General features: G+C 43.5%; 2 protein-coding genes across 3 annotated transcripts in view; one reads left to right on the top strand and one right to left on the bottom strand.

Annotated features, from left to right (window-relative positions):
- Nucleotides 1-24,394, top strand: part of LOC124233731 (C-1-tetrahydrofolate synthase, cytoplasmic) — a 62,081-nt gene extending 37,687 nt beyond the window's left edge. Inside the window, exons 13-28 of the mRNA XM_046650866.1 lie at nt 1,270-1,316; nt 2,224-2,331; nt 2,472-2,546; nt 5,114-5,216; nt 7,097-7,173; nt 7,790-7,930; nt 9,153-9,221; nt 9,514-9,625; nt 9,726-9,865; nt 12,273-12,314; nt 14,929-15,029; nt 15,875-16,052; nt 18,408-18,515; nt 19,046-19,198; nt 21,917-22,010; nt 24,064-24,394. Of these exons, the coding sequence (XP_046506822.1) occupies nt 1,270-1,316; nt 2,224-2,331; nt 2,472-2,546; nt 5,114-5,216; nt 7,097-7,173; nt 7,790-7,930; nt 9,153-9,221; nt 9,514-9,625; nt 9,726-9,865; nt 12,273-12,314; nt 14,929-15,029; nt 15,875-16,052; nt 18,408-18,515; nt 19,046-19,198; nt 21,917-22,006 (1,544 nt within the window). The 3' untranslated portion in view covers nt 22,007-22,010; nt 24,064-24,394. The remainder of the gene's footprint in view (nt 1-1,269; nt 1,317-2,223; nt 2,332-2,471; nt 2,547-5,113; nt 5,217-7,096; nt 7,174-7,789; nt 7,931-9,152; nt 9,222-9,513; nt 9,626-9,725; nt 9,866-12,272; nt 12,315-14,928; nt 15,030-15,874; nt 16,053-18,407; nt 18,516-19,045; nt 19,199-21,916; nt 22,011-24,063) is intronic.
- LOC124233732 (zinc finger and BTB domain-containing protein 25) overlaps nt 19,215-24,668 on the bottom strand; it is a 44,492-nt gene continuing 39,038 nt past the window's right edge. For both annotated transcript variants that reach the window (XM_046650876.1, XM_046650872.1), the window contains one exon: nt 19,215-21,851. The gene's annotated coding sequence lies outside the window, so the exon portion shown is untranslated. The remainder of the gene's footprint in view (nt 21,852-24,668) is intronic.

The following is a 24,668-nucleotide window of genomic DNA, read 5'->3' as shown; positions in this document are numbered from 1 at the left end:
TGACTAATAGTCAACTGTCACAGTAACAGTAAAGGTAGTCATGGCCACTGATCACCATGCTGACTTCTGGGAGACAAGGAGAAGCCCTACAGATGTCCCACCCATATGGAATAAGAAAAGACTACCGTTACTGAGTATGTGCTTTGTGTGTGGTTTTGTGCTAAGCAGTTTGTGTGTATTATTTTACGTTCTAATATAACGTAGTATTATCACCATTTTACAATAGCCACACTGGGACTTCAGAGATAACTTGGTCAAAGGTGCTGTTGTTGGGTACCGGAGTAGACCTGAAACGATACCATCAACAAGAGTGTTTCTTCTGATTGGATGAAAACATAACCTTTAGTAATCATACTTCACCTTCAGTTTTTGACAGCTGCAGTACTGCAAACATGCTCTTTTAATTAAAATTATTTTTGTTAATTGTAATAAGTTCTTAGAGGTAGCTTTCTCATTTGCCTGGTGATGAGTATCACATACTCTGCTTGTTCTCACGATGACTGCAGTGTGAGATAGGGTCCGCCTTGGCCCGTCTGCCTGTTGTGTTGATGTATTTTATAGATGTGCTGACCTAGTTCTGCTTTTGAGCTTATCAGCCTCCTTTCAACTCCAGAATGAGCCTTTCTCTTGTTCTGCTTATTGACCCCAATATTCTTTTCCTTTTGTTATGAATTGCCCCATTTTCATTGTGTGGTCTCTGCCTCACAAAAAAACACAAAATCTGTACCTTAGATTGACATTTATCTCACTGATAACCTGGACATTTTTGACTGACCTTTCATTAATAATCCAAACAGGCAGCAAAAATCTAGCAGTTAAGCTGTTTTATAACATATGTGTCCTATTTAGGAAGAATTGCAGTCTCTGAGTTTGGTGTATTTTAAATATTCCCTTTTTAAAATGCCAGAGTAATGTTTATGAGAGTAGGAAATTGAACAGATTTGCCTTTATGTAACCGTAGGCTGGGTCTTTTAACAAATGTTAGGAATCATGGGAAAGCTCTTTCTAAAGATAATGAGTAGGGATGTACATGTTCATGATTTTGTCATTTAGACTCAGATTTCAACTGAGAGACTATTCAGCATGAACAAGATCAGATATTTTAGCTTAATAAAATTAGAAAACACTTGATCAAATCTGTCCAAATGGTTGTAAAAAGTAAATAAATAATATGCGTACCAGTTACAAAAACCTCTTTGCTTTTATTTGATTTCCACATTATGGAGAAGCAGGCTTAACATGAGTCCTCACCCTTGACCTATCCTCCAGGTGGCGCTGCAGGAGGTGGCTACTCACAGGTCATTCCAATGGAAGAGGTAAAGTATTCTGGGATTTGGGTTTTTTGGGTTTTTTTGCTGGGAAAGATTTGCCCTGAGCTATCATCTGTTGCCAATCTTCCTCTCTTTATTTTCCTCCCCAAAGCCCTGGTACATAGTTGTATATTCTAGCTGTAGGTCCTTCTAGTTCTTCTTTGTGTGCCACTGCCATGGGATGGATACTGACAAATGAATGGTGTGGTTCCTTGCCCGGGAACAGAACTTGGGCCGCCGAAGCAGAGTGCACTGAACTTTAACCACTAAGGTCATCAGGGCTGGCTCAGGATTTGGTTGAATCAGACTCCTTGTTATACTTTTTCCTTCTAGAGATTAATCTTTATTGTAGAGCTGTTAGTGGACAAATGACTTGTTTCTCAGCAGAAGCAACACTTAAAGGAAAAACATCTTAATTTGCAGACTTATAAGACAGCTTAGTTTTTTGACATGACAAGGACTTAAAAGTCTGGTTTTCAGGGGGAATAATAACCTTAAGCAGGTGATCAAATGAAGCATGAGATTGGGAAGAACCAACACTAAGTGAATTCAGGGTAGTAACTACAGAAATGGGAACAATGTATAGGCGTAGAGTTGGGCTGCTCCAGTGTAGTCTTCTTGCTGACTGTTTAAAGGACATGAGTGTGTCCTCAGCAATCCGGTGTTGCTGTTGATCCCGGTGGTGTGGCACTTGTGGTTACTGAGCATGTCACTTGGGGAAAGCACATTTCTTCTGAAGACAGTCAGGAATTGATGTTTGCAAGAGTGCCCTATCTTGGGTGTTCGTCCACTAGCTGTGCTGCCGTTAAGTTTTCCATTGGCTTTACCATAGGGATGATTTGGTTGCAATAGAATGAATGTTGGAAATTTGCAGAGAAGTTGGAAGACTAATGTGGCTTCTGCTCTTTTGTAGTTTAATCTCCACCTCACTGGTGACATCCATGCCATCACTGCAGCTAATAACCTTGTTGCCGCAGCCATCGATGCCCGGATGTTCCACGAACTGACCCAGACAGACAAGGTAGGCTGCTGTGGCACTATGGGCACTTTTGAAAGGGTTGAAGCACCTGAATTAATGTTGGTCCCTTGGGTGCTGATGATGCAGATAGCAAGGCAGTGGGGTTCTGCTCATTTAAAAGCCCTTTTCCTCTTTTTTTTAAGGCTCTCTTTAATCGTTTGGTACCATCAGTAAATGGAGTGAAAAAGTTCTCTGATATCCAAATCCGAAGGTTACAGGTAAGCTTTCTTCTTCCTTCTTCATTTTTTTGTTTTTAAATTTTTTTTTTTTTTTTTGGAAGATTAGCCCTGAGCTAACATTCCCTGCCAATCCTCCTCTTTTTGCTGAGGAAGACTGGCCCTGAGCTAACATCTTTGCCCATCTTCCTCTACTTTATATGTGGGACGCCTGCCACAGCATGGCTTGACAAGCAGTGCGTAGGTCAGCACCCGAGATCTGAACTGGTGAACCCCGGGCCGCCGAAGCGGAATGTGCAAACTTAACCACTCCGCCACCAGGCTGGCCCCTTCCTTCTTCATTTTTGATATTGTGTGAAATTGAGTGACTGATAAGGAGGTAAAAATCTCCATAGAGTAGCTTATTTTGGATCAAGTTACATCCATAACCATAGTCACAAGGTCATGATATACATAGCAAAGATTGGTGGTAGATGTTATTTCTTGTTTATCTATAAATTATAAGTGGTTAGTCTTGAAATAAATAGAGCACTGATGGCCTGCCCTCAGCTTAGAAGAAGAGTGACATTTCCTGTACAGCGTGGATGGGAATCAGGATGCCATCATGGCAGCATAGCAGCTTTTAGAGTTTGAATCTTGGCTTTTTCAGCATTGGGACCTTAAGCAAGAGTGGTTACTTCTATATTTTACTTGCATTTCTATAACAAATACATAGTCATTAAACATGCTCTGTACCGTATGACCCAGAAAGCCCACTCCTAGGTAATTACCCAAGAGAAATGCAAACTTGTGTTCATACAAAAACGTGAATGTTTTTGGCAGCTCCGTTAATAATCTCCAAAATCTAGAAACAACCCAAATGTCCTGTAGTGGATGAATGGATAACCAAACCGGTACAGCCATGCAGTAAAAAGAAATGAACTCTTGATAAACACAACAACCTGGATGAGTCTTCAAGGCATTATGTTGGGGGGAAGAAGCCAGTGTCAAAAGGTTGCATACTGTATGTTTCCATTTCTGTGACTTTCTCAAAAAGGCAAAGCTCTAGTGATGGAGAACAGATCAATGGGTGCCAGGGATTAGGGGGCGAGGGAGGATGTGACTATAAAGGGATAGCACAAGAGAGTTTTAAAACTAAAATGCAAAAATATATTCCTATGTTGCTTTTACACAGGAAAGAAATTGTATATATGTATTCTTCAGACAGCCTGGCACGCGTGCACATTCAGTACATGGTATATGCTGCTTATTATCAGTAATAGTTATACTCAGTTTATTTTTAATTTTTTGCAACTTTGTATTTTGATGCTGTGAGAATAGCTCCCCTTTACCCAGATGCATTAACTGTTTGCGTTTGTTTACTTGTTTTACAATTCTGTCAGGATTTATATATATGCATTTTTTCCTGAACTTGAGGAAGAGTGACTTTTCTACAGTTTGATATTCCTTAGCTTATTTTGTTTTCACTCCCCCCACCAGTCATAAGCATAAGGTGAGTCAACTATTGCCCTGTTTTATAAATGAGTTCTGTTCTGCCAGGCATGAAAGTACCATGGAAAGAGCAGACAACTTCTAGCCCTACCTCTGCTGATGGAACTTTCTGCAGATGTCGGCAAGGGCTGGACTAGGGGTTTAAATGATCCTTTAAAAAAGCTCTGGGATTTAAAATCAAGGAACTTGTCCAAGGCCACCCTTCCCCGGCCAGGTTGGGACTAGATGCTTGGTCTTCTGTTCCCTGGGTCCCCGGGCATCCTCTGCTGCTCAGTGTTGTCGCAGTCTGCCCCCTGGGTGCTCCACTGAGAAGGGGCTGTCAACAGCAGGTTCTCATTCCAGCAACTGAGGGGTTTGCTGCCTTCTGTAAACTGTCATGTTGTGGGCTTGTGAGGCTCTTTGACAGGCCAGTGAGCGCCTGCTCTGAAAAGACCTCTGAGGTTTTAAAACCAAGGCCCCTTAGCACAGGAAAGGAACTGTGGGAAGAGAGGGCTTGCTGGAGCCCCCCACTCGGATCTACCAGGAGTTAGAAGAAAGGAGAAACATTTTGTATGCATTTTCCATTTCGGGATGTGACTCGGGTACACGTTGTAAATAACTAAAATTTCCAAGTGCTGTAAGAAGGAAAAGGCACACTTTTTGTGCCTTTTGGACCAGTAAGGAGGGGGTGAAAGTACAGTGCTACCTGAAAAGCATGTGAAAGTGATTTACGTTGATTGTTATTGATTGATAGTTAATTTTGCCCTTCAGGTACTTCATTTGAATTGGGGTTCCCCGTTGTCTGATTGAAAAAGCTTCACCCATTGCTTTTTCCTTTCACCATGTTTGGGCTTGCTGAGTTAGTACTGCGCTTCTTGGTCACTCAGCGTCTTTAGGGCTAGATTTAGGGCATGCTCCGGTGCTCAGTTACAGGGACAAGCATGTTGTACCACCTTTGTACATGTGGGAGTAGGAAAAAAAGGTTTAGCCAAAGGGCTCCTAGTTCTCCCTCTGAATTTAACATGGTTTCTATTTCCTAGAGGGGACCCTGTCTGGAGATAGAGATTAATTTTTTTTCCCTTTATTATGCTTCTGTTTGTTTTGTCTTATTTTATGTTTTAATTTTCCTGCCTCTTCAGAAACTAGGCATTGAAAAGACTGACCCCACCACACTGACAGATGAAGAGATAAACAGATTTGCAAGATTGGATATTGATCCAGAAACGATAACTTGGCAAAGAGGTACCAGAGTGGGATGCACCCCATTTGCCGTGGGTATACTGCAAACCCCATTCCCTCCATGAGCGTTGTTCAGATGTGAGGTGCAGAAGCTTGAGTGTCTGTGTTTTCATGCTTAAAGCTTGACTGAGGTGGTGACTTACTCGTTTTTCTGGTCACCTCCATCAGTAGCTTTATTAGCTGTAATCAAACCTCCTTTTGTTGGGGTAGTTGGACATTTGGTTAGCTATTCAGTGTTGATTGGAGTGAGGGTGGTTTTAAGGAAGTTCATGCATAAACCAAAAATAACATTTTGCAAGTTTCATTTTATGCAAAAAGTCTTAGTGTCATAAAGTAGAGAAATTATGTTTAATCACTTCTTGAATCACGTTGCCCTTTATTCTCAGAACTCTTGTCTGGCATAAACGACTTGATTTTTCTTGTAGTTCTCTAGCTTGCCTACTCATTTTGCCTCATTTTATTAAATTCTCTTGTAACAAAGTAGGTAGCCTTCAGGGTTCAAACACTTGGCAATTCAGTGAGTGAGTTGCCTGGTTTCACTGCCATGTGCTGCTTTTCTCCATGGACAGCTGTCACGGCTTAGAGTTTTATTCTGTACCAACGGTGCATCCATCTATCCCGTATCACTGCAGAGAAGGAATTTTTATCCAGTTGTGCGGAATGCAGCTAATGGCAAATTTATTGACTGTTTTTGTGATTTTCGTTGGCTTAGTAACTGTTGGTAGCTAATGGCATTTTAAGATGACTCTCTTAATGTGTAAAACCACACTGATATTTCTCTTCCATTGCTTCAGTATTTTTATACAGATGGTATAATGTTTGATGAGGAATAACCTAAAGATCCATCTTAAAAATGTAACATCTCATTCACTTTTCCTTTATTTTATGTCTAATTCATGCTTTCCAAGAAAGTAGAAGCAGACAAGGAAAAGCATAGATCATACCTATTGACTGGCTATTTTATACAGAGAAGTTAGATACAGGGAACTTGACAGTATATTTTTTGAAAAATAAGGATAGGCTCCAACAGCACATTATGTCCTCTTACCAAGTGAGGGGGGTGCATGTCTGTGTCTGGGTGTCTGTGTCTCTGGGTGCTGTATAAGACACTGCTTTTGGTGTTTAAATTATTAGTCTTTATGGAAAATAATTTGGCATGTTATCAAGTGCCTTAAAAACACCCTTCCTCTTTGACCGATTTAGAGTATGAACTGGTATGTTGTTCATTTTGTGTTTTGTTATTATTATTTGGCATGTTATACAAAAAGCAAAATTGGGAGTACACTAAAATGGTAATGGTAGTTAGTCCTGGGATGTAGAATTAAGATTAGTTAGTTGGTTGATCTTTGCCATGTTTTCCAAGTGTATACAGTTGGATAGATATTGTATCATCAGAACAGAAATTATTTCTTCTATGTGTGCTAAAGGCAGGAGGTCAGTTACCCAGCATGCTTCAAAAGGCATTTGCCCTGGCCCTGAGTTGACGCCTCTTGTGTTTCTCAGGATGGTGTAAGGTCAGTGAGTCATCCCACAGAACAGCAACACAAACCTCAGCCTTTTGAAACACTGTGGTCTGCTCTGTTTTTCTTGTAATATGGAATATACTTTAAAATAGATTCCAGATTCCTAGTTAATAGCTTGAATTCTCTAAACAGAATAAATCCAAGCCACTCCACATTCCTTTCTTTAAAAATAATTCCTGTATATTTATGGTATGTGAACATCATTTCTTAACTTTAACCCATATTCTAGCTTTGCCATCAATTTTGAAATCAAATATCAATAGTCATTAAGTTAGACTTGTTGCTTCTAAACTCTGCAGATTCCTTTAACTTTGTGGTCCATTTACTAAAAATGGTTCTGTATCTTCCTTTCTACTGTAGTGTTGGATACCAATGATAGGTTCCTGAGGAAGATCACAATTGGACAGGCTTCAACGGAGAAAGGGCACACACGGACGGTAACTCTGTTCCTTTCTAAGTAAATTGGTTCATGTGAACTAGATTCTTGCTGCTTCCCTCCTCCTCCATCCTCTCCCCTACGACTGATACTGCCAGGTGTTGCTCTGCCTTCTCCCTTTTAAAATGGAAGTGAGTAGGTGTGTGGTATTGAGCGCTCCTGACAGCTTTTGCAATAAAGCCATGTGTCACCTGTGTGTTTTTCCCCCAGCATTTTTTCCTGGAGGTGGAGTGCCCCAAGCGAATAGCCTTGCACATAAATTGTTGAAAATTGCTTCTTTTTTGTGGCCATTTTGCAGTATGTCTCTTCGGTTTCACAGCGTCCGTGTTGTTCCCTTGTGTTAGGGAACCGTGACCACATGATTACAGGCTGCCTTCACACGGATCGTTGGTCCTGCTAGCACATTTATTTTTAAAAATTGACTACTCAAGGTCTTGGGATAATTAATTACAAATTTTTGCTATTGGAGGATTATTTTCATTAAATTCTTTGTGTTCTACTCTGTTAATTCTTCTCAGCTATTCGTTTAAGCCTCAGATGCAAACAAGGATGGCTTTTGTAGTTCACACATCTGGTTTCACACGGTTTTCCCTGTTCTGTCTTTTCCCTGCCAACAGGCCCAGTTTGATATCTCTGTGGCCAGTGAAATCATGGCTGTCTTGGCTCTCACCAGTTCTCTAGAAGACATGAGAGACAGACTGAACAAAATGGTGGTGGCATCCAGTAAGAAAGGGGAGCCCATCACTACTGAAGATCTGGTGAGTACCCAGGCGCTGGGGACCTGGTAGTGCACCTGTGGCCTTGTCCTGGGCTCTCTCAGCAGTTACCAATAACACAAATTACGCTGTACTTCAAATGCTGCAATTAACAAATCAATTCAATATGATTTTGCTACTTACAAGATAATTATGAAATTTATAAAAAGTACTTCATAGTGAATGATAGGTGGTACGCTCCAGTAATAGACCCAGGTTTCAGGTGGTTTAAGCAACATCTTCAACGTGTCGGTATTTCCAAGAGCCAATGTATGACTTCAACTTGCAGAGAATGAACATCAAGAGTCCAGGTGAGGCCCCTGGTAGCAGAGCTTGGAGTGGCACCCCGGCCCCTCCCCACAGGAGGCCTCTCTGAACAGAGGCCAATGACCACTTAGGAACAACTCATTATCCAGTTCATCTGATGGTCCTTTTAGGCTAGTTCTCCACTTCAGGGTTATTCTGAACTCTCTGCATGGTATATGAGGTTTGAAAGGAGATAATCTCATAGATTAATTTTTTAAAAGCCTGTGTTGACATACCCCAAAATGGTTGGCCTGTGATTAGCGATATCACAGTCAGATGAATTCAGAAAAGGGGGCAAACATTAATTTCCTCTTTTCACAGTTAATATGTGTAAGAAAGAAAATTGTTTTAAATTTTTTCTGCCCAGACCAGAAACTTAGAAACTCATTAAAACTGAATATAAGTAGGATCCATAGCTTTATCTTACTTTGTCATCAGTTGGGTCAGCTGTGCAACCACAGTGGCTTACAAGAGGGACCTGATATTTAAGAGTTGGTATTGAACTCCTAGGTAAATTTTCTGTTTCAGCTTTGGGAAACACAGTGAAGTTGGTTTATAGCCATTTCTGACCAGATACTAAAGGTACAAATAATTCATTACTCTAAGAACTAGATTTCCATGCAGTAAACTAGTCTAAAATGGCTTCCTCTCATCAGTCAGCAGCAGAGCTTGATTGAGATGCTTGTTTCCAGAAATTACATGTGAATATCATTTTCCTTCTATCTGTTCTCCCTGCTTAAAATAACTGGTAACTTCATAGCATATCCAGAAGAAAGAAAGACATACATGGATCATCTCGTTCAGGTGAAAGTACTAATTGGTCCAAGATGGCTAAAAACGGGAGACCTAAGAATTTTAAATTTTGGTTTCAAGAGGCTGGGCTTTGTGCCGTACCTACGCTGGTGCCTTTGTTTTGTAGGGAGTGAGCGGCGCGCTGACGGTGCTCATGAAGGATGCAATCAAGCCCAATCTCATGCAGACGCTGGAGGTGAGCCTGGGACTCTTGCCTTCCTGAGCTGGTTTCCATGCTCGCAGTGGAGTGGATGTGAAGCTCACTTTGCTTGGAGAGCCTGAGACCTTCTCTGGCTGCTCATCTCTTTCTTCCCATTCTTTCTCATAGTTGTGACTAGGACATTACTAAAATATAAAAGAGGCGGCTTTGTGTTTCCCCTCTGGGAAGTTGTTTTCTTTTGGACTCCAGCTCACTTTCATCTGTTGACTGTGTAATTCCTTTTGAAGCAGGACGGGCAGCTTCGTTCCTGATGTCTTGATTTCCACAGGGCACTCCAGTGTTTGTTCACGCGGGACCGTTTGCCAACATCGCGCATGGGAATTCCTCCATCATTGCAGACCGGATTGCACTCAAGCTTGTTGGCCCCGAAGGGTTTGTAGGTGAGTATTTTTGCAAAATCAGGGAATAGGCTGTGTTTTTCTTTTAACATCAAAGGAGTTGGGATGGCATTTTTACAGTTGCTTTTCTCCTAACTTACAGTGACTGAAGCAGGATTTGGAGCAGACATCGGAATGGAAAAGTTTTTTAACATCAAGTGCCGGTATTCTGGTCTCCGCCCTCACGTGGTGGTGCTTGTTGCCACTGTCAGGGCCCTTAAAATGCACGGAGGCGGCCCCACGGTGAGGACTGAGAGTTGGAAGAGACTGATTCTCAAGAATGTTCTGAAGGCTACGGGAAGCTGGGTGGCTTGCACCTCTTTCTTCATTAAGCTGCTATTGTCCTCATGATTAGTAGGGGGCTGAAAGCAAGGGGTGTGCAGATAGTTCCTGTGCTGGCCGCCTTCTCACTCGTGGGCACTACCAGCTCTCGGCATTTTCACTGGGCCAAAGTTGGCATCATGGCCTACCTTTCTGAGGAAAGCCCGATGATATCGAAAGCCTCCAAGGACAGGCACTTGGCTATGCCCACAAAAACCTCCTTTGTGTTCAGACTGTTCTTTTTAAATCTGAGTCCCATTTTCCCTCTAAACAGCGACGCTGGCTGCCAGCCAACCAACCCATTTAGCTGAGACAGAGGTCAGCCCCTGCTTGAGAGGTGCGTGCTGCTGGGGCCACCCGCAGTCTGGAGCAAGAGGGGGAACGAGAACAGTAGATGTGCTCAGACTGGCTCTGGGTGCCAGAGAGAAACAGGTCAGGAGGGGTTTATCTTCACCTCCACCCTGAACTTTGTGTTTTCCTGAGTTCCTACTGGTTAGAAATTGCACTTTTTATCCTATTATTTTGACACTTTTTCTTCAGCACCTACTTGTGAAGATGTGCTAGTTTTCAGAAATTTTGGCAGAAGTGTTAAATTCCTTTCCTCTAGGAGCTGGTCTGGGAACTTGAGAAATAAGACCCCTCTCACCTACAGAATCAAATCAGTCTTTCGTAGTGTAGTGATCAGAGTTTCTCCTAGTCTAGCAGTTCTCAAGCATTTTGGTCTCAGAACTTCTAACCATTGGGGGCCTGAAAGAACTTTTGTTTAGGTGGGCTATAGCTATTGGTATTTACTGTATTAGGAATTAAAACTGAGTTACATATTAACATAAATAACATTTTTTTAAATGAAAAGTTACTGTCTTTTCCAGAACAAAATTTAGGCATCGTGCATTTCTCAGGTCTCCTCAGGATCTGGCTTAATTAAAGACTGCCGGCTCCCCACCTTCTGCATTGGAGCTGTTGTCATAGCACATGTCACATGGGCTTTGGGGAAGTCTGTGGTACATTGAGCGAGAGAATGAGAGCGAAAAGGGCCACAGTATCTTAGTATTGTTATGGGGATAGTCTTGACCGCATAGACCCCGTGGGAGGATAGGTCCCCAGACCACGCTGTGAGAATCAAGCCATAACACAACCCCAGCACCCTCTGCAGTCTTGCTTGTCCCCGAGTTAGCAAAAGTAGTCCTAACTCAAGAACCCTCTTCTGCCAGCAGCGCAGGATGACTCCCTTTGCTTCCCGATCGTAATGAGCATTTCTCTCTCTTACGCCCTCTCACACCATCGTACCTCCCTCCCTTCTCTCCTCCTGATCTCATGGTCTGAAAAATGCTGGGCGCTTCACCTGGGCAGCACTGAGACGGGGGCTTCACAGGCACAGCTCTGTCAAGGGCCCAGGCCCACTGCTCACATTGCTTGTGGAGCTACATGTAAGGCCCAGAACATGGCAGCTCAGGTCCCTGCTTCCTGCCCTGCTTTTCCATGCCCCCTTTTGGAGTTGGAGCACCGTAGTGTCTCTGAGAAATAGGAGCGCACCAAGCTGAAAAGCTGAGGGCTTTTTAATCATTGTCCATTGCCCACAGCGGGGTCCTTGGAATTGGCACCTCCACCCCTGCACTCATCCCTGTGGATGCAGCTGGATGGAGCCACCAGGCACCTCCAGGACAACGAGCTCACTGCTTAAGTATTGTGACACCTTTAAATATCCTCTGATAGAGGAAGATGATCCTGTGTGGTTTTTCCCTCTTGTTTCCCTTGCTCATGCACCCCAGTTCAGCTCCTGAAAGGCGTGGGTTGGCTCTGGGGACCCGCCCATGACCCGTCATAGCCTCCCTTGGTGGACATTTCAAGTGGCCTTTGCAGGACTGACAGCTGCCTCCTCCCCCCACTCACCTTTACTTCCACCCGACTGCTGTGTGCTTCACTCATTGAGGTTATTGCCCCTGCCCAGAACAAAGCCCTCCCCCGCCTGCACAGGTCCATCCTGTCCCACCTCCTTAACTCAGGCCACAAAGGTCTTCTGCTCTGCTCAAAGCATCATTTTTTTTTTTTTTTCTTTTAGTGGCTCAAGACCGTAGCCATTGATTATCTGTTTTCGTGGGTCAGGAATTTGGGGGTGGCTTAGCTGGGTGATTCCCGCTCCAGGTCTCATTTTTGTTCTGTGTTGTAGGATGGGTCACATGCCCTAAGTCCTTAAGGCAGGAAAGCACATTATACTGTGGACATCCCCGAGCGCACACCCTCTGGGCTTTAACGTGTGGCAAGCACCATTTTAAGCTAAAATCTAATTGTGAATAGAAGATGCCTCTGACTTTGCTTCCTTTCCTTCCAGGTCACTGCTGGGCTGCCTCTTCCCAAGGCTTACATAGAGGAGGTAACTTCCATCATTGCTAACTCCTTGTCCTAGAAAGTACCACCCCAAGTCAGCGTTTCTCACCTGGCCCATTTGGAAATGAGTGAGGGTCGTTCCTGACCCATGACCCAGGATCGTTCCTGGGAGCAAGGGGTGCTGAAAGGCCTGCATTGTGCTCAAGAACTGTCTTAAGTGAAGTAGGAAAGAAGGGCCACTGTTTTAGACGGAACTCCCCACATGTGATGTCAGTACAACCACTGCCCTAGACTCCCGGCAACCGGAAGCAGTTTTGCCCCCAGGGGACGTTTAGCAATGTCTAGAGACATTTTTGATGCCTGCGATTCAAGGTGGAGAGTGCTCCTGGCATCTATTGAGTAGAGGCCAGGGATGCTGCTAAACATCCTACAGTGCACAGGACAGCCCCTGCAAGAAAGAATTATTTGGCCCCAAATGTCAGTAGTGCTGAGGTTGAGAAACCCTGCGCTAGCCCACTAGAAGCTTCCTCCCATTGTCTTTCCTGCGTTGACTGGTTGATTCCCAAATGCCATTCCAATTAAAAGCAAGTAGGGACCTTTTTTGAAAAGCCTTTTCCTTTGCAGATTTAAATCCATATTAAAGGGCCAGTATGGTCCTTTACCAGGTCAGGATCCTGGTTATTTTTCTAGGCAAAGCTTCCATGAGTTGATTTGGTTTATAGCATCAAGCAAGGGCTCAGAGAAGAATTGTGAGCTCCAACCTTTTTATATTTGTATCATTTGCCATCACAGAAGCATCTCTAGCGCCTGTTTAGGGTGGTTCTATGAGACAGATGCTCTTAGATGAGTTGGTGAGGTCAGCCGCTATCACTGTTAATTCCATTTTTCTGCCTTTGTAGGAGGCTTTTAAATTGTCAGCCAATACAGGGTCACTGCTCAGGCCGCAGATGAAGTATTTCAGAAGCAGCTAGAAAAGAATTGTTGGTGCCTTGAGTCTGTTGTCTTCTGGGTTACCATTTGCCTTTTATGGTCATTTGTCTGATTCACGCGTGGGAGGGGAATTCACAGTTCTGGCCCTCCTGCGTCCCCGCAGCCTTTCCTGTGTCTAATTAGAGTCACTGCCCCTAACCGGCCCAGCTGGTGTCTTCATTTAAGAAATTCTACTTATTTAAAGCTGTTCTCAATCAGTCTTTCATATTAATTCGTTTTCATGTGACTAGAGGTAAAGAATTAGCAGTGCTCTTTAAAATAGCAACTAAATCCTAATCTCTGTTTTCAATTATTAAAGGGAAAAAAGCATAAGTCGTATGTATGACGATCTCAGTTGTTTTTTACCTTTAACTTACCCCTTTCTTTGCTGTTTTATGGAATTTGCTATTACTGCTGGGGTTTGCTCATGATCCAGTGCATATGTTTTTATATGACTATTATATTTTTATTTTTTTAAGCTTATAATAATAACATACCCCTTGTAAAAAAAATTAAGCAATACAAGAATATAATATATATGATTTGAGTCCCCTTAGTTTGGTGCATATCTCTCAGCATTTAAAAAAACTTAATGAATATACACATGACTTTTGTATTTGTCCAAAAATGCAGTTAAGCTGTCCATCGTGTTGCAACTTTAGTACATCTCTGTGAGGTTCCCTATTAACACAAATTATCTTGCTTTTCATGACATCTGCATGATAAATATTATTGAGTATGTATATCATAATTCACTGGCCCAGTCCCCTATCAAAGGAGGTTTGTGCTGTGTGCAGTTTTCCAATGCTGCAAGCAGTGCTGCAGTGAACATATTTAGACGTATGTTTTGTCAATTACTTTCCTTTAAATTTCATAGTTTTTGGTTCTTAGAGATGGCATTCATCTTCTTTTCTGTTGTCCCTGGTACAGGTTCATGGTTGAGTTCCTTAAAACCTTTGAAAGTATCACTGATTACCTCCTATTTTCTGACAGTACTTATGGCAACCATATAATGAACTCCAGCCACTGTGCTGGGCTCTCTTGGGATGGAAGGGTCTGTGTGATGCTGAGTCGAGTCTGTGTGTACCATTGTGCTGTATGAGTACATAAAATTTATAAACACAGAGTTGCAATATAACTTACTTAAGGGCAACTGATTCCCTTCAAACAGCAAAGAAGCTGTTAAGATATGGTGTGAGGGGCCGGCCCCGTGGCTGGGTGGTTAAATTCACATGTTCCGTTTCGGTGGCCCAGGGTTTCCCCGGTTCCAGTCCTGGGCATGGACATGGCACTGCTCATCAAGCCATGCTGAGGCGGCATCCCACATGCCACAGCTAGAAGGACCCACAACTAAAAAAAATATATACAACTGTGTACTGAGGGGCTTTGGGGAGAAAAAGGAAAAATAAAATCTTAAAAAAAAAAAAACCCAAAAAGATATGGTGTGATGACAGCAGATACACCAGCTCTCGTGTTTTCAGGACAGCCAGAGAATGAGCACAGCTCCGCTCCAGCGTCACAGCCCGGCACAGTGTCTTAGGTCCCACAGCACATGTCAGTGGCCTCTCCTTGGCTTGTCCTGACAGTTAGTGCTTCTGGCTCAAGGAGCCTGGTTCCCTTTTAAGAAGAACTTACAGCTGTCTTCAGCTCTGCTGTCTGACTTCACAGACCTTTCACTATTGTTCTTACAGAACCTGGAGCTGGTTGAAAAAGGCTTCAGTAACTTGAGGAAACAAATTGAAAATGCCAGAATGTTTGGAGTTCCAGTAGTAGTGGCCGTGAATGCATTCAGGTGAGTACAAAGTCTGAGAGTCAGGAGGGACTGTGGGAAATGTCAGAAAACATCTGGAGCTGATTTTATAGCACGGATGCTCACTTTATTTTGTTCTTCAGTGACTGCTGTTGGTCATTAAGCCTGTGCCTTAGGAGCCATTGTTGAGAGCTGTGACATGACAGGCATAGTGCACAGCAAACTCGTCACCTCACCCACTGAGGGCCCAGGGTCACATCTCCCGTGGGTCCCTTCTTCTCCACTGGGTGAAGTGGATCACACACAGGCCTGAGGTTAAAGGTTCTTTTTTGGTCTCTAGAGGCCTTTTGTGCTGACAGAAAGTCACAGCCCTACAGAGTTGCATTATTTCCGTAGGTCCAGTGGGAGGTTATCTTGATGAAGAGTTGAATGTCTTGAGCTGGAAGTGTTCATGCAAGAGGGGACTTGTGTGGGTAGTTTAGGTATTGTAATGCTGGTTTTGGTCTTGTTCTAATGGTCTGATCACAGCAGAATGGGAAGCACAATTTTTAAAAAGCTAGTATTTTATTGATTCTTATGATGTGCCTGGAAGGTTCTAAGTACTTTGCATATATTTACCATCTAAGCCTCGTGATATCCTAATGAAATAAGTGCTATGATTATTCCCATTTACCTGCATGGAAATTAAGGCACATAAAGCTTAAGTAAGCGGCCGAAAGTCACCCAGCTAGTGACTTGTGGAGCTGGGACTCAAACCCAGGCGGTATTACCTGGTTAGTGTTCATTTTTCAGTGGTTAGTTTGCATGGGTTTTAATGGGAAAAACAAGAAAGATTCTGTCCTCTCCAGCCATCGTCAATGCTTTAACATGAAGCGCTGCCTTTACAGGACAGATACGGAGGCCGAGCTGGACCTCATCAGCCACCTTGCCAAAGCGCATGGGGCTTTCGACGCTGTGAAGTGCACTCACTGGGCAGAAGGGGGCAGGGGGGCCCTGGCCCTGGCTCAGGCCGTCCAGAGAGCAGCTGAGGCACCCAGCAGCTTCCAGCTTCTTTATGACCTCAAGGTGGGTTACTTGCTGTAGGCAAAAACAACGAAACGCACAGTGAGGTTTCTGTGTGGCTGCCTCTGTTTAGAGCCTGCGTTTAGCAGCTTCACGCCTGTGGGTTTGATTCCCACGAAGGTGAGGCACGTGATCACAGCCTAGACTCTCAACTCCACACATCTTTCATATCAACGCATGTTGCTGCTACTTGGCAGAGTAGGGGGTCCAGGCAGAATGCTCCAGGAGGTTGGCTCACATCCTAACTTTTGAAAAGGCTCCCAATACAGTCCCTTTGCTGGCAGGACAAAGGGTTACATAGGGAACCAGGAGTGTAATTCACTGCAGCCTTTAACCCAGGGCACCAGCCACATTATGGCAGCTTGGCAGGGGGCTACATCATGCTCGGAAACGTTTTCTGGCTGCTTCCCGGGAACAGGGGAAAGCAGTGTGCTCCTAAGCTCACCACCTGGTACGGCTGCCTCAAGTTCAGAGACGCCCTCAGGTGCAAAACCAAAGCACCCTGGCAGGCATCGGCATTCTCCCCATCACTGAGTCACTTAGATTTCGTCCGGCCCAAGCAGAGCACTAATGTCCGGTGATACAATAACGTCAGTGCCGAGAAAGGTGGTTCTTAGAGGCTGTGTTTGTTTTCAGTTCTCTGCCCGTGCACTTCAGGATGTGATTGGACTTTACTCTGCCCCCAACAGCTGGAAACTTCGTGAGGAACATGCGATGGATGTTGTAGCTAATTCTGCTCATATTCTCTAGGCTGGTTCTTGGCTTGGTTTTTTAAAAGATAATCATAGACTTTCAAAAACAGCCATAAAAAGGTACAAGAAAGAAACCCTGTTAGTCCTGAATTTTAACACTCTTATTTTCTTTGCCCCGTGCAGCAATAATACACTGACAGTTAATTAACATTCTTCTGTTGACATCCACATTTTCCTGTTGCATTTTCATTTCATCTACTTATTTAAAAATCTGTTCAGCCAATCATCTTTTTTAGGAAATGCCATTAACAAAAATTTGCACACAAATCCACAGTGTTTATAGGCACCTTCTCTGACCGCCCATCCGCAGTGCCTGAGTTAGGAAGCCCAGTACTTAACGGCGAACGAGAAGGAAACCTGGAAGAAGCAGCGTAGTGAGAACTTGATAACCCATTTCTACTTGGAACTTTCCTCTGTTCTGACTAACAGGAGGCTGCCACTTTTCCTCTTATTCAGCATCTGTTGGTCTTAAATCATCCCTCAACACAAGTCCTTTTGCTGCAGAAGTTCTCAATGTGCCTTGGCATTTGTAGAGCTCCAATTATAAGATGCATATGAAAGCAATCTCTGTTGCATCTTTATGAAGCCATAACTGAATAGTCACTTTATTCATATCCATTATACAAAGCCCCTTCGTAAATTATCACTTTTTAGTTCAGAGGGGAATTTTTATTTTTATAGATAGATGATTATTCCTTTCAAAAAACAACTCACCCAGTGTGTTCTCTTGGCCTTAGTTGCTAGGGCATACAGAGTCAGATGTATTACCTAATTTCAGTAATTTGCTCATCCAAGGTACCTGTGAGTAGCTTTCCTTCCCATTTCCTTTAGGCAGTTTCTCCCTATTTCCTCTGAATCCTAGTGCCCTAAACTAGGCTGCAGCAGCATTTTGGAAGCCAGGCCCCATTTGACAGCTTTGCCCTGGGGGAAACAGCACTGTGGGGCGGAGCCCTCACTACACTGTTGGCCTCCATGCGCCACCCTCTGCTCCAGGTGCCATGGAAGGCACGTCCTTTAACACTATTATCAATGCATGTTGATCAGATAAGTCACTGGGTGGTTTTTTTAATGTGTAGATGATTTTGCTTTTATAACTATTTCTCAGTAACAGCAATTATCAATCAATATGTTGTGTTAAAGATAGCCATCTGCCTCTCATATACAAACCAGGGATTGTGTGGATGGATATTGGTTGTCTTATTTCATAAACAGTATCCCAGGTCTGGTTTCATAGGACACTGATCTCCAGTGTTAGAGCATTAGTTTTTATTTATGAAGAAATAATTATTGTGGGGTAGTCAGCAATATTGTTTGTGATATACCTCATGAGGCCCTAAATGCACACGTGTGCTCGCGCACACACAGACATATATACACATACACAGTAACTACCTCTGTGGGACATTTTCCTCTTATAATATCTGGGGCTTTGTATTAAAAGAAAATGTTTCTAACCTGATAAAACTCGGGCTATTGGCATGTCTGTATATGTGTATAAAAACATCTTCTGGCCCTCGTGGGCACTCTGACCTGGAATGTGGCCAGGTCCCAGTTAAGCATCCTCATGTGTCCAGTCATGGTCTCCCCTCTCTTCCCTGTCTGTTAGCTCCCAGTTGAGGATAAGATCAGGATCATTGCGCAGAAGATCTACGGGGCAGACGACATTGAATTGCTGCCTGAAGCTCAGCACAAAGCTGAAGTCTACACAAAGCAGGTAGATGCTGGGTTGGTTTGTTCTTTCAGCTCTTGATAAAGCAGGGCTTGGAGGCGGAGTCCCTGAGTTCTCAGCCCTGCCAGGCACCCCCTGCTTCACTTCTCTGGCGTCAGCCTTTTCTCCCCTGAAAAACTGAGTTTGGATTAGGTGGTCCCGTCCCAAGTTCTTTATCTACCGGTAGATGCTGTATGATGTGAGGAAAAGCCATGAGCAAATATGGAGTCTTAGAAAATCTTGAGAGCCTGCCTTCAGTTGTATCCTCATGTCTGCTCCAAACTGGCATTTTTAATTGCTTATATAGATGAAAATAAGATAGTCACTTGTAGAATACAGCTGTGAGCACTTCCCTCCCTCACCCAACAGAGATTATTGTTATTGTTATTATTATTGATCTGTGAGGTAAAGCTGGATATAAAGGGAGTTAGATGTTTCAAACACCTTGCAGAAGCAGGATCATCAGAAAGCCCAGATGTTGTTTGTTATGTTGCCAGCGTTTCATCTGTCCCACTTCTGCTCCCTTCTCTCCCCAGGGCTTCGGGGATCTGCCCATCTGCATGGCCAAAACACACTTGTCCTTGTCTCACAATCCAGAGCAAAAAGGCGTGCCTACAGGCTTCGTCCTGCCCATTCGCGACATCCGTGCCAGCGTTGGGGCGGGTTTTCTGTACCCCCTGGTCGGAACGGTAAGTGGGGGCAGCAGGCAGAGAGGGCATTTATTCCTCTGGGCTTCTCGTCCTAAATTGATTACTGAAGGCATCAGCAAGTGCCAGCTGAGCAGAGTTCATTGCTGAGGAGAAAGCTGGCGTCAGGCCTGGATGATTAATCGTCTGCTGTGGACCATCTTGGTGTCACTTCAAGGATGATGCCATGACTGCTTGTACAGAATAACAATTCTGTTTCCCAGGGGCACTGTGACCTTGCCTGGATCCAGGATGGGCTGTGGTGACGGGTTGATAGGCTGTGGTGGTGCTTCTGTGTAACGTTTATGGGGTACCTTTCACAGATGAGCTCGTCCTCCCAGCAGCCCTGGGAGCCGGCACGGAGGCTCTGCACCTCCCTCATCTTGACAGGCCCAGAGCTCTTGCTCGAAATTCAGGAAATTCATTGTTTTTGAGTGAACGACTTCCCCCTTAAAATGCAAATGAACCCTGCAGATCCGAAGGGGGAGGTTGCTTATTTACACTTCAGGATGAATTCATAATCAGACACTTTCTTATCTTAGAGATTTTGTGCATATTAAAGGAGGACAGTTGGCAGTAGGGAGGTAGATCAGTGCTTCTGGGCCACAATCGCAGTTTGGACAGTTTTGTCCTAGGGTTAACATTGATCCTGTGCCCAGCTTCCCCCTGAGGCCCGCCCACTGTCCCACAGCTGCAGATTGTACTTACCTGCAATCCAAGATTGAAATATTAAACTCAGCCAGTACACAGTGGAAAGGGAACCAATAGATCTGCTTTTGGAGCTAGGTTATTCTTTCAGTACAGTAGGAAGTGGTAGGAGGTGGCATTATAGAGTCAAGAGTACGTAAGATGAATGCCGAATCCAGTTTTCATCCCTGCTGGTGTTGGCCTAGGGCAGCTTATGAAGATGCGAGCCCTGCTCCTGTCAGCCCTCAGTGAGGGGCGGTATCATCACATACCAACGGTGGTCAGACAGGTGCCTGCAGACCGGTGCCCCTCAGCCCCTCCAGAGAGCAGGAGGTTTAGCCTGTTATGATCATCAGTCCTTGGGATTTGTAGAAATTCCCTTTTAATAGGAATGTTAAGCCATTTACCAGCACCTTGACTACTGCAGAAACACTTGTGTTGTTCTTTCTGGAGAAGTTGTCAGCAGCTGCCAGCTGGAAGGGCAGTAGCTATAGTCTGTATCGTCACCTTTGATGTGTGTGTGCAGAGGGGTGACCGTGGAGATGGAAGCAAAGCTGAAAGTGGTCAGGCCATGAGAATGTGCCTGTAGCTTGAAGGAAACACAGCCTGCCCAGCCCAAGACTTTCTTGTCCAGAACAAACTCTTGCATCAGAAGCCAACTTGGACCAAGACATTTCCATACTTAATTGAGACGGTGTAACAATCACTATTTTTAATGCCTTCTAATTGCTGTTGAGGTCTGAACAGGGCTCAGAGGATTTGAGTGTTTTATGTATTAATTCAAGGCATGGTGGCTTCTTTCAGAGTTTTATATCCAAGTTCCTATGTGTATGTACACATAACCTTTTCATTTTTTAAAATTTTCTGATTGTCAACATGACCAATGTGTAGGGGGAAAGTTTTCTTTGGGAAAGAGTAAAAATGTTGAAAATCCTATTAATCACTGTTTGGGGGATCATCGTTCGAGTTTTCTTCCGACATGCACATGCATGTCTGCATCGATGGGCACATGTCCTTTATAATGTCATCTTCAGGCTTTTCTGCTAGGTTTGGGAACCAGTTCCTTCCCGTTCCCTACTTTTCCCCACACCCAGGAATTGCTTCTCTCTTACAGAATTTGAGAAGAGAGACTGACATCAGATCCCTGTAGTTTGTTCTGGGGAGTATTGATTGGCACTCAGATGTCAGAATTAGGTTTTCTAAAGTATAGATGTTTTTTGTTACAGAGGTGACTCATCCTATTCTCTGACATTTTTTATAGTTAAATTGTAGAAATTCAGCTTAAACTCTTTTCCTGTCTGGATTTGATTTGGAACATGTGTGTATTCATTATACAGGACATTGTTACAGATAAAAATATACTGAGTTTTCACTTATAAAACTTACCAATTTGCATCTAAGTAGATATATTTGACAAAGCCAAGTCTTTAGAAAAGAAGCAAGTGGAATTATAATCCGTAAGCATTACAAGTTCAGTTTTAGAGGGCCAAATTGGACCAGTAAGAACAGTGATTATAAAACCATCAAGATTATGTACAGAAATGTCTTGGCCCAAGTTAAAGGGTACTGATTCCTAATGTAGTTTAATTCCTGATGTTGTAATAATTGTTGCTGAAGCAAAAATAATATGGCATCTATGAAAGACACGTTAAAACAAAATTAAAAAGCAGACAAGCCGTGTTCCTCCTTTGGGTCTTGTGAAGTGAGAACTGAGCAGGAAAGGCGCTGCCTCCTCAGCCTCCCCAGCACCGGCCCTGCAGGATGAAGGTGGAAGCGCCGCCTGCTGCGTCTCGTTGCGGCCATCAGTCTGGAGACGATAGTGCAGCCTGGCATTTGGTTTGCTGAAGGACTTGAGGGTTTCTCTTTGAGGTCATAGCAGGATCAGTGGCTTGATTTTTAATTATAACAAGAAGAGTGCCACTTGACAACTCCAAAATAATATTCTATCTTTGTGCGTTGGGCTTTCTATCTGAGGAAAAAGTGGAAAAAAAGATCACTTTCAGTTTATTTTTAATGCTATTTCACGTCTCCTAGATGAGCACAATGCCTGGACTCCCTACCCGGCCCTGTTTCTATGATATTGATCTGGACCCTGAAACTGAGCAGGTCAATGGGCTGTTCTAAACAGGTAAGTTGCTACTGGTGAGAGTTCTGGTTTTTTCCTTATGCGGCATATTTATGAATTATAAGACTCCAACTAAAGCTATGAAAATGCAAAGTCTAATGCTTTCAAAACATTTCTTTCCAGACATCACTGAAGGGGAGAGGGGGCAGTCATGAGAGTTGGCAGTAACCAATGAATGAAATATTTATATTTTAACACATTTTTGGAAGAAGAGCACAGCTTGTCACAGGTTGGCAGTGTAGGGGATAAAGCCACCATCTAATGCACTAGGGAGGGACTGCCATGGAGGTTAAACCTCCTCTGCTGGAGCCCCAAGAGGCTCTGCGTTCTCAGTTGATGGCACATTGGAGGGCAGGAGCAGCTGAAGGTCTGTATACACTAGTCCCCCCTTATTCACTGGGGATATGATACGTTTCATGAGCCCCCAGTGGATGCCTGAAATCACAGATAGTCCCGAACCCTATATATACTGTTTTTTCCTATATGTACATACTTATGATAAAGTTTAATTTATAAATTAGGCACAGTAAGAAATTAACAATAACTAATAATAAAATAGAACAATTGTAACAATATACTGTAATAAAAGTTACTGTAGATCTTAGCAACCTCAGCATATGATTTTTGTTCCTTCCCTATTGAGAACTTTCACCTTTTCACTTAAAGGAAGCACTTTACAGCTTCTCTTTGACATATCAGAATTGCCAGCATCAGTGCTGTTGCACTTTGGGGCCGTTATTAAGTAAAATAAGGGTTACCTGAATACGAGCACTGTGATACTGTGACAGCGTATCTGATAATCAAGATGGCTACTAAGTGACTAATAGGCAGGAAGTGTATATAACGTGGATACGCTGGACACTGGGATGATTCAGATCCTGGGTGGGATGGAGCAGGAAAGCATGAGATTTCATCATGCTACTCAGAATGGTGTGCAATTTAAACCTCCTGAATTGTTTATTTCTGGAGTGTCCCATTTAATATTTTCAGACCACAGTTGACCGTGGGTAACTGAGACCGCAGAAAGTGGAAACTGGATAAGTGGGGACTACCCTACTCTGAATAGTTAGCGGACAAGACTTGAGTAAATGTCCCAAAAAGTAGAAGAGAAGGAAGAGGATCAGTCCAGGAGTTCTTGGGGACTGAAGTGAAAGGCCCCCAGGTATCGATCACAGGGAATGAGCAATCCCTAGACACGTCCGGTTGAAATTTCAAAAAGATCAAAGATGAAAATCTTAAAAATCCTTCTCTAGAGAAGGAAAAATGGCCTACCTACAGAAAAATGAGAATTAGAGTGAACACTTTTCTTCTTATGAGCAATAAGAGGATTTTGACAATGGAGGAATTCCCTCCATGTTCACAGGCAAAGATGACTTTCCACATGTATTTACGTCCTGCCAAATCTATCCAGATATTTTCAGACAATTGCAGGTTTGCTACCCCCACGTCTCTTCCTAGGAGGGTATTTAGCAATGTACTCCAGCAAAATGAGGAATAAACCAAGAGATAGGAAGACATGGTTTTCAGGAAACCAAGTCTTGATCTGGACAGTAATCAAGGGGAGTCCTGACAACTGCAAGTGACCTAGAGTTACAGATCTAACGTGGAATAGGAGGAGGGAGGAATTGAGAAAGACTAGAAAGAACTAGAAAAGACAAGGATATCAAAGGGTAATAAAGCAAAACAAAAGCTCCCACAGTGTTTCAGAAAGTAAAGGTTCAGGTGGAAGCAGACCATAGTCATCATCTAAGCAACTGTGAGGATGGTGGCTGAGAAGAAGAGGGGCCGTACGCTTGATGGCAGGGGAGCACTGCTCTTCCAGAGGGCACGTGGGGCACTGGGAATGCTGGCCACGAGCAGGATTCATAGAGCCATCTGCAAATGCCTGCACTGTTTTCAAGTCTATGGACAGACCCCAGAAGAGGTGGTTGTGGGAAAGGTTGTAAATGTTAACAGCTCTGAGAGAGCGAGAGGGTAATGGTGCCATGTGGAAGGGAAGAGGAAACATTTCAGTGTTTAGAGAAAACATTTATTTCTTGTTTCTTTTTCCTTCCAGATTGTCCATCTTCAGGAAGCTACTTTGAAAGTTTGGTCTGTGTCTATTCAGGCCTACTGTCACTTGGCAAGTGTGGGGAAATGGAGAGAAGTCAGCCCCTGCCCCGAAGATCTTCTGAACTAAATAGTGGGCATTTCCCCAGCAGCCTTTCTTCAGTCTTAATTCCCATCATCACGTATAAATTAACACAAATCATGCACATGTCTATTTACTTTACTGAGATGAAAGGGGTTTCATCTTTGATGTTTTTAAATTTTCAACTGGATGTGTCTAGGGATGGCTAATTCATTGTGATGTCTGTTCCACAGAATAAAAGGGAATAATTTTGCTATCTTGTTGTTTAAATATAATTTGTAGCATTAACAGACCGTGCTGCAGTATCTCTGCCATCCTGTGTGAGCCTGTTTGCCAGGCAGACCCCAGGCCTGAAGAAGCAAGTTGCAATATGTACTTTATGATACTGTGGTGTGTAAGGGGAAGACGGTGCATGCTTCGTATTTCTGGGAGGACACATAATCAGGAGACCTGAGCAGATTGGGGTGAAGTAGGGTATGGAGTTCAGGCCTTTTTATCATATATCTTCCTATATGGTTCCATTTTTTTTT

Source organism: Equus quagga, unplaced genomic scaffold (assembly GCF_021613505.1).
Source record: "Equus quagga isolate Etosha38 unplaced genomic scaffold, UCLA_HA_Equagga_1.0 220_RagTag, whole genome shotgun sequence".
Lineage (NCBI taxonomy): Eukaryota > Metazoa > Chordata > Mammalia > Perissodactyla > Equidae > Equus > Equus quagga.
This window is presented reverse-complemented; position numbering and strand designations above follow the sequence as displayed.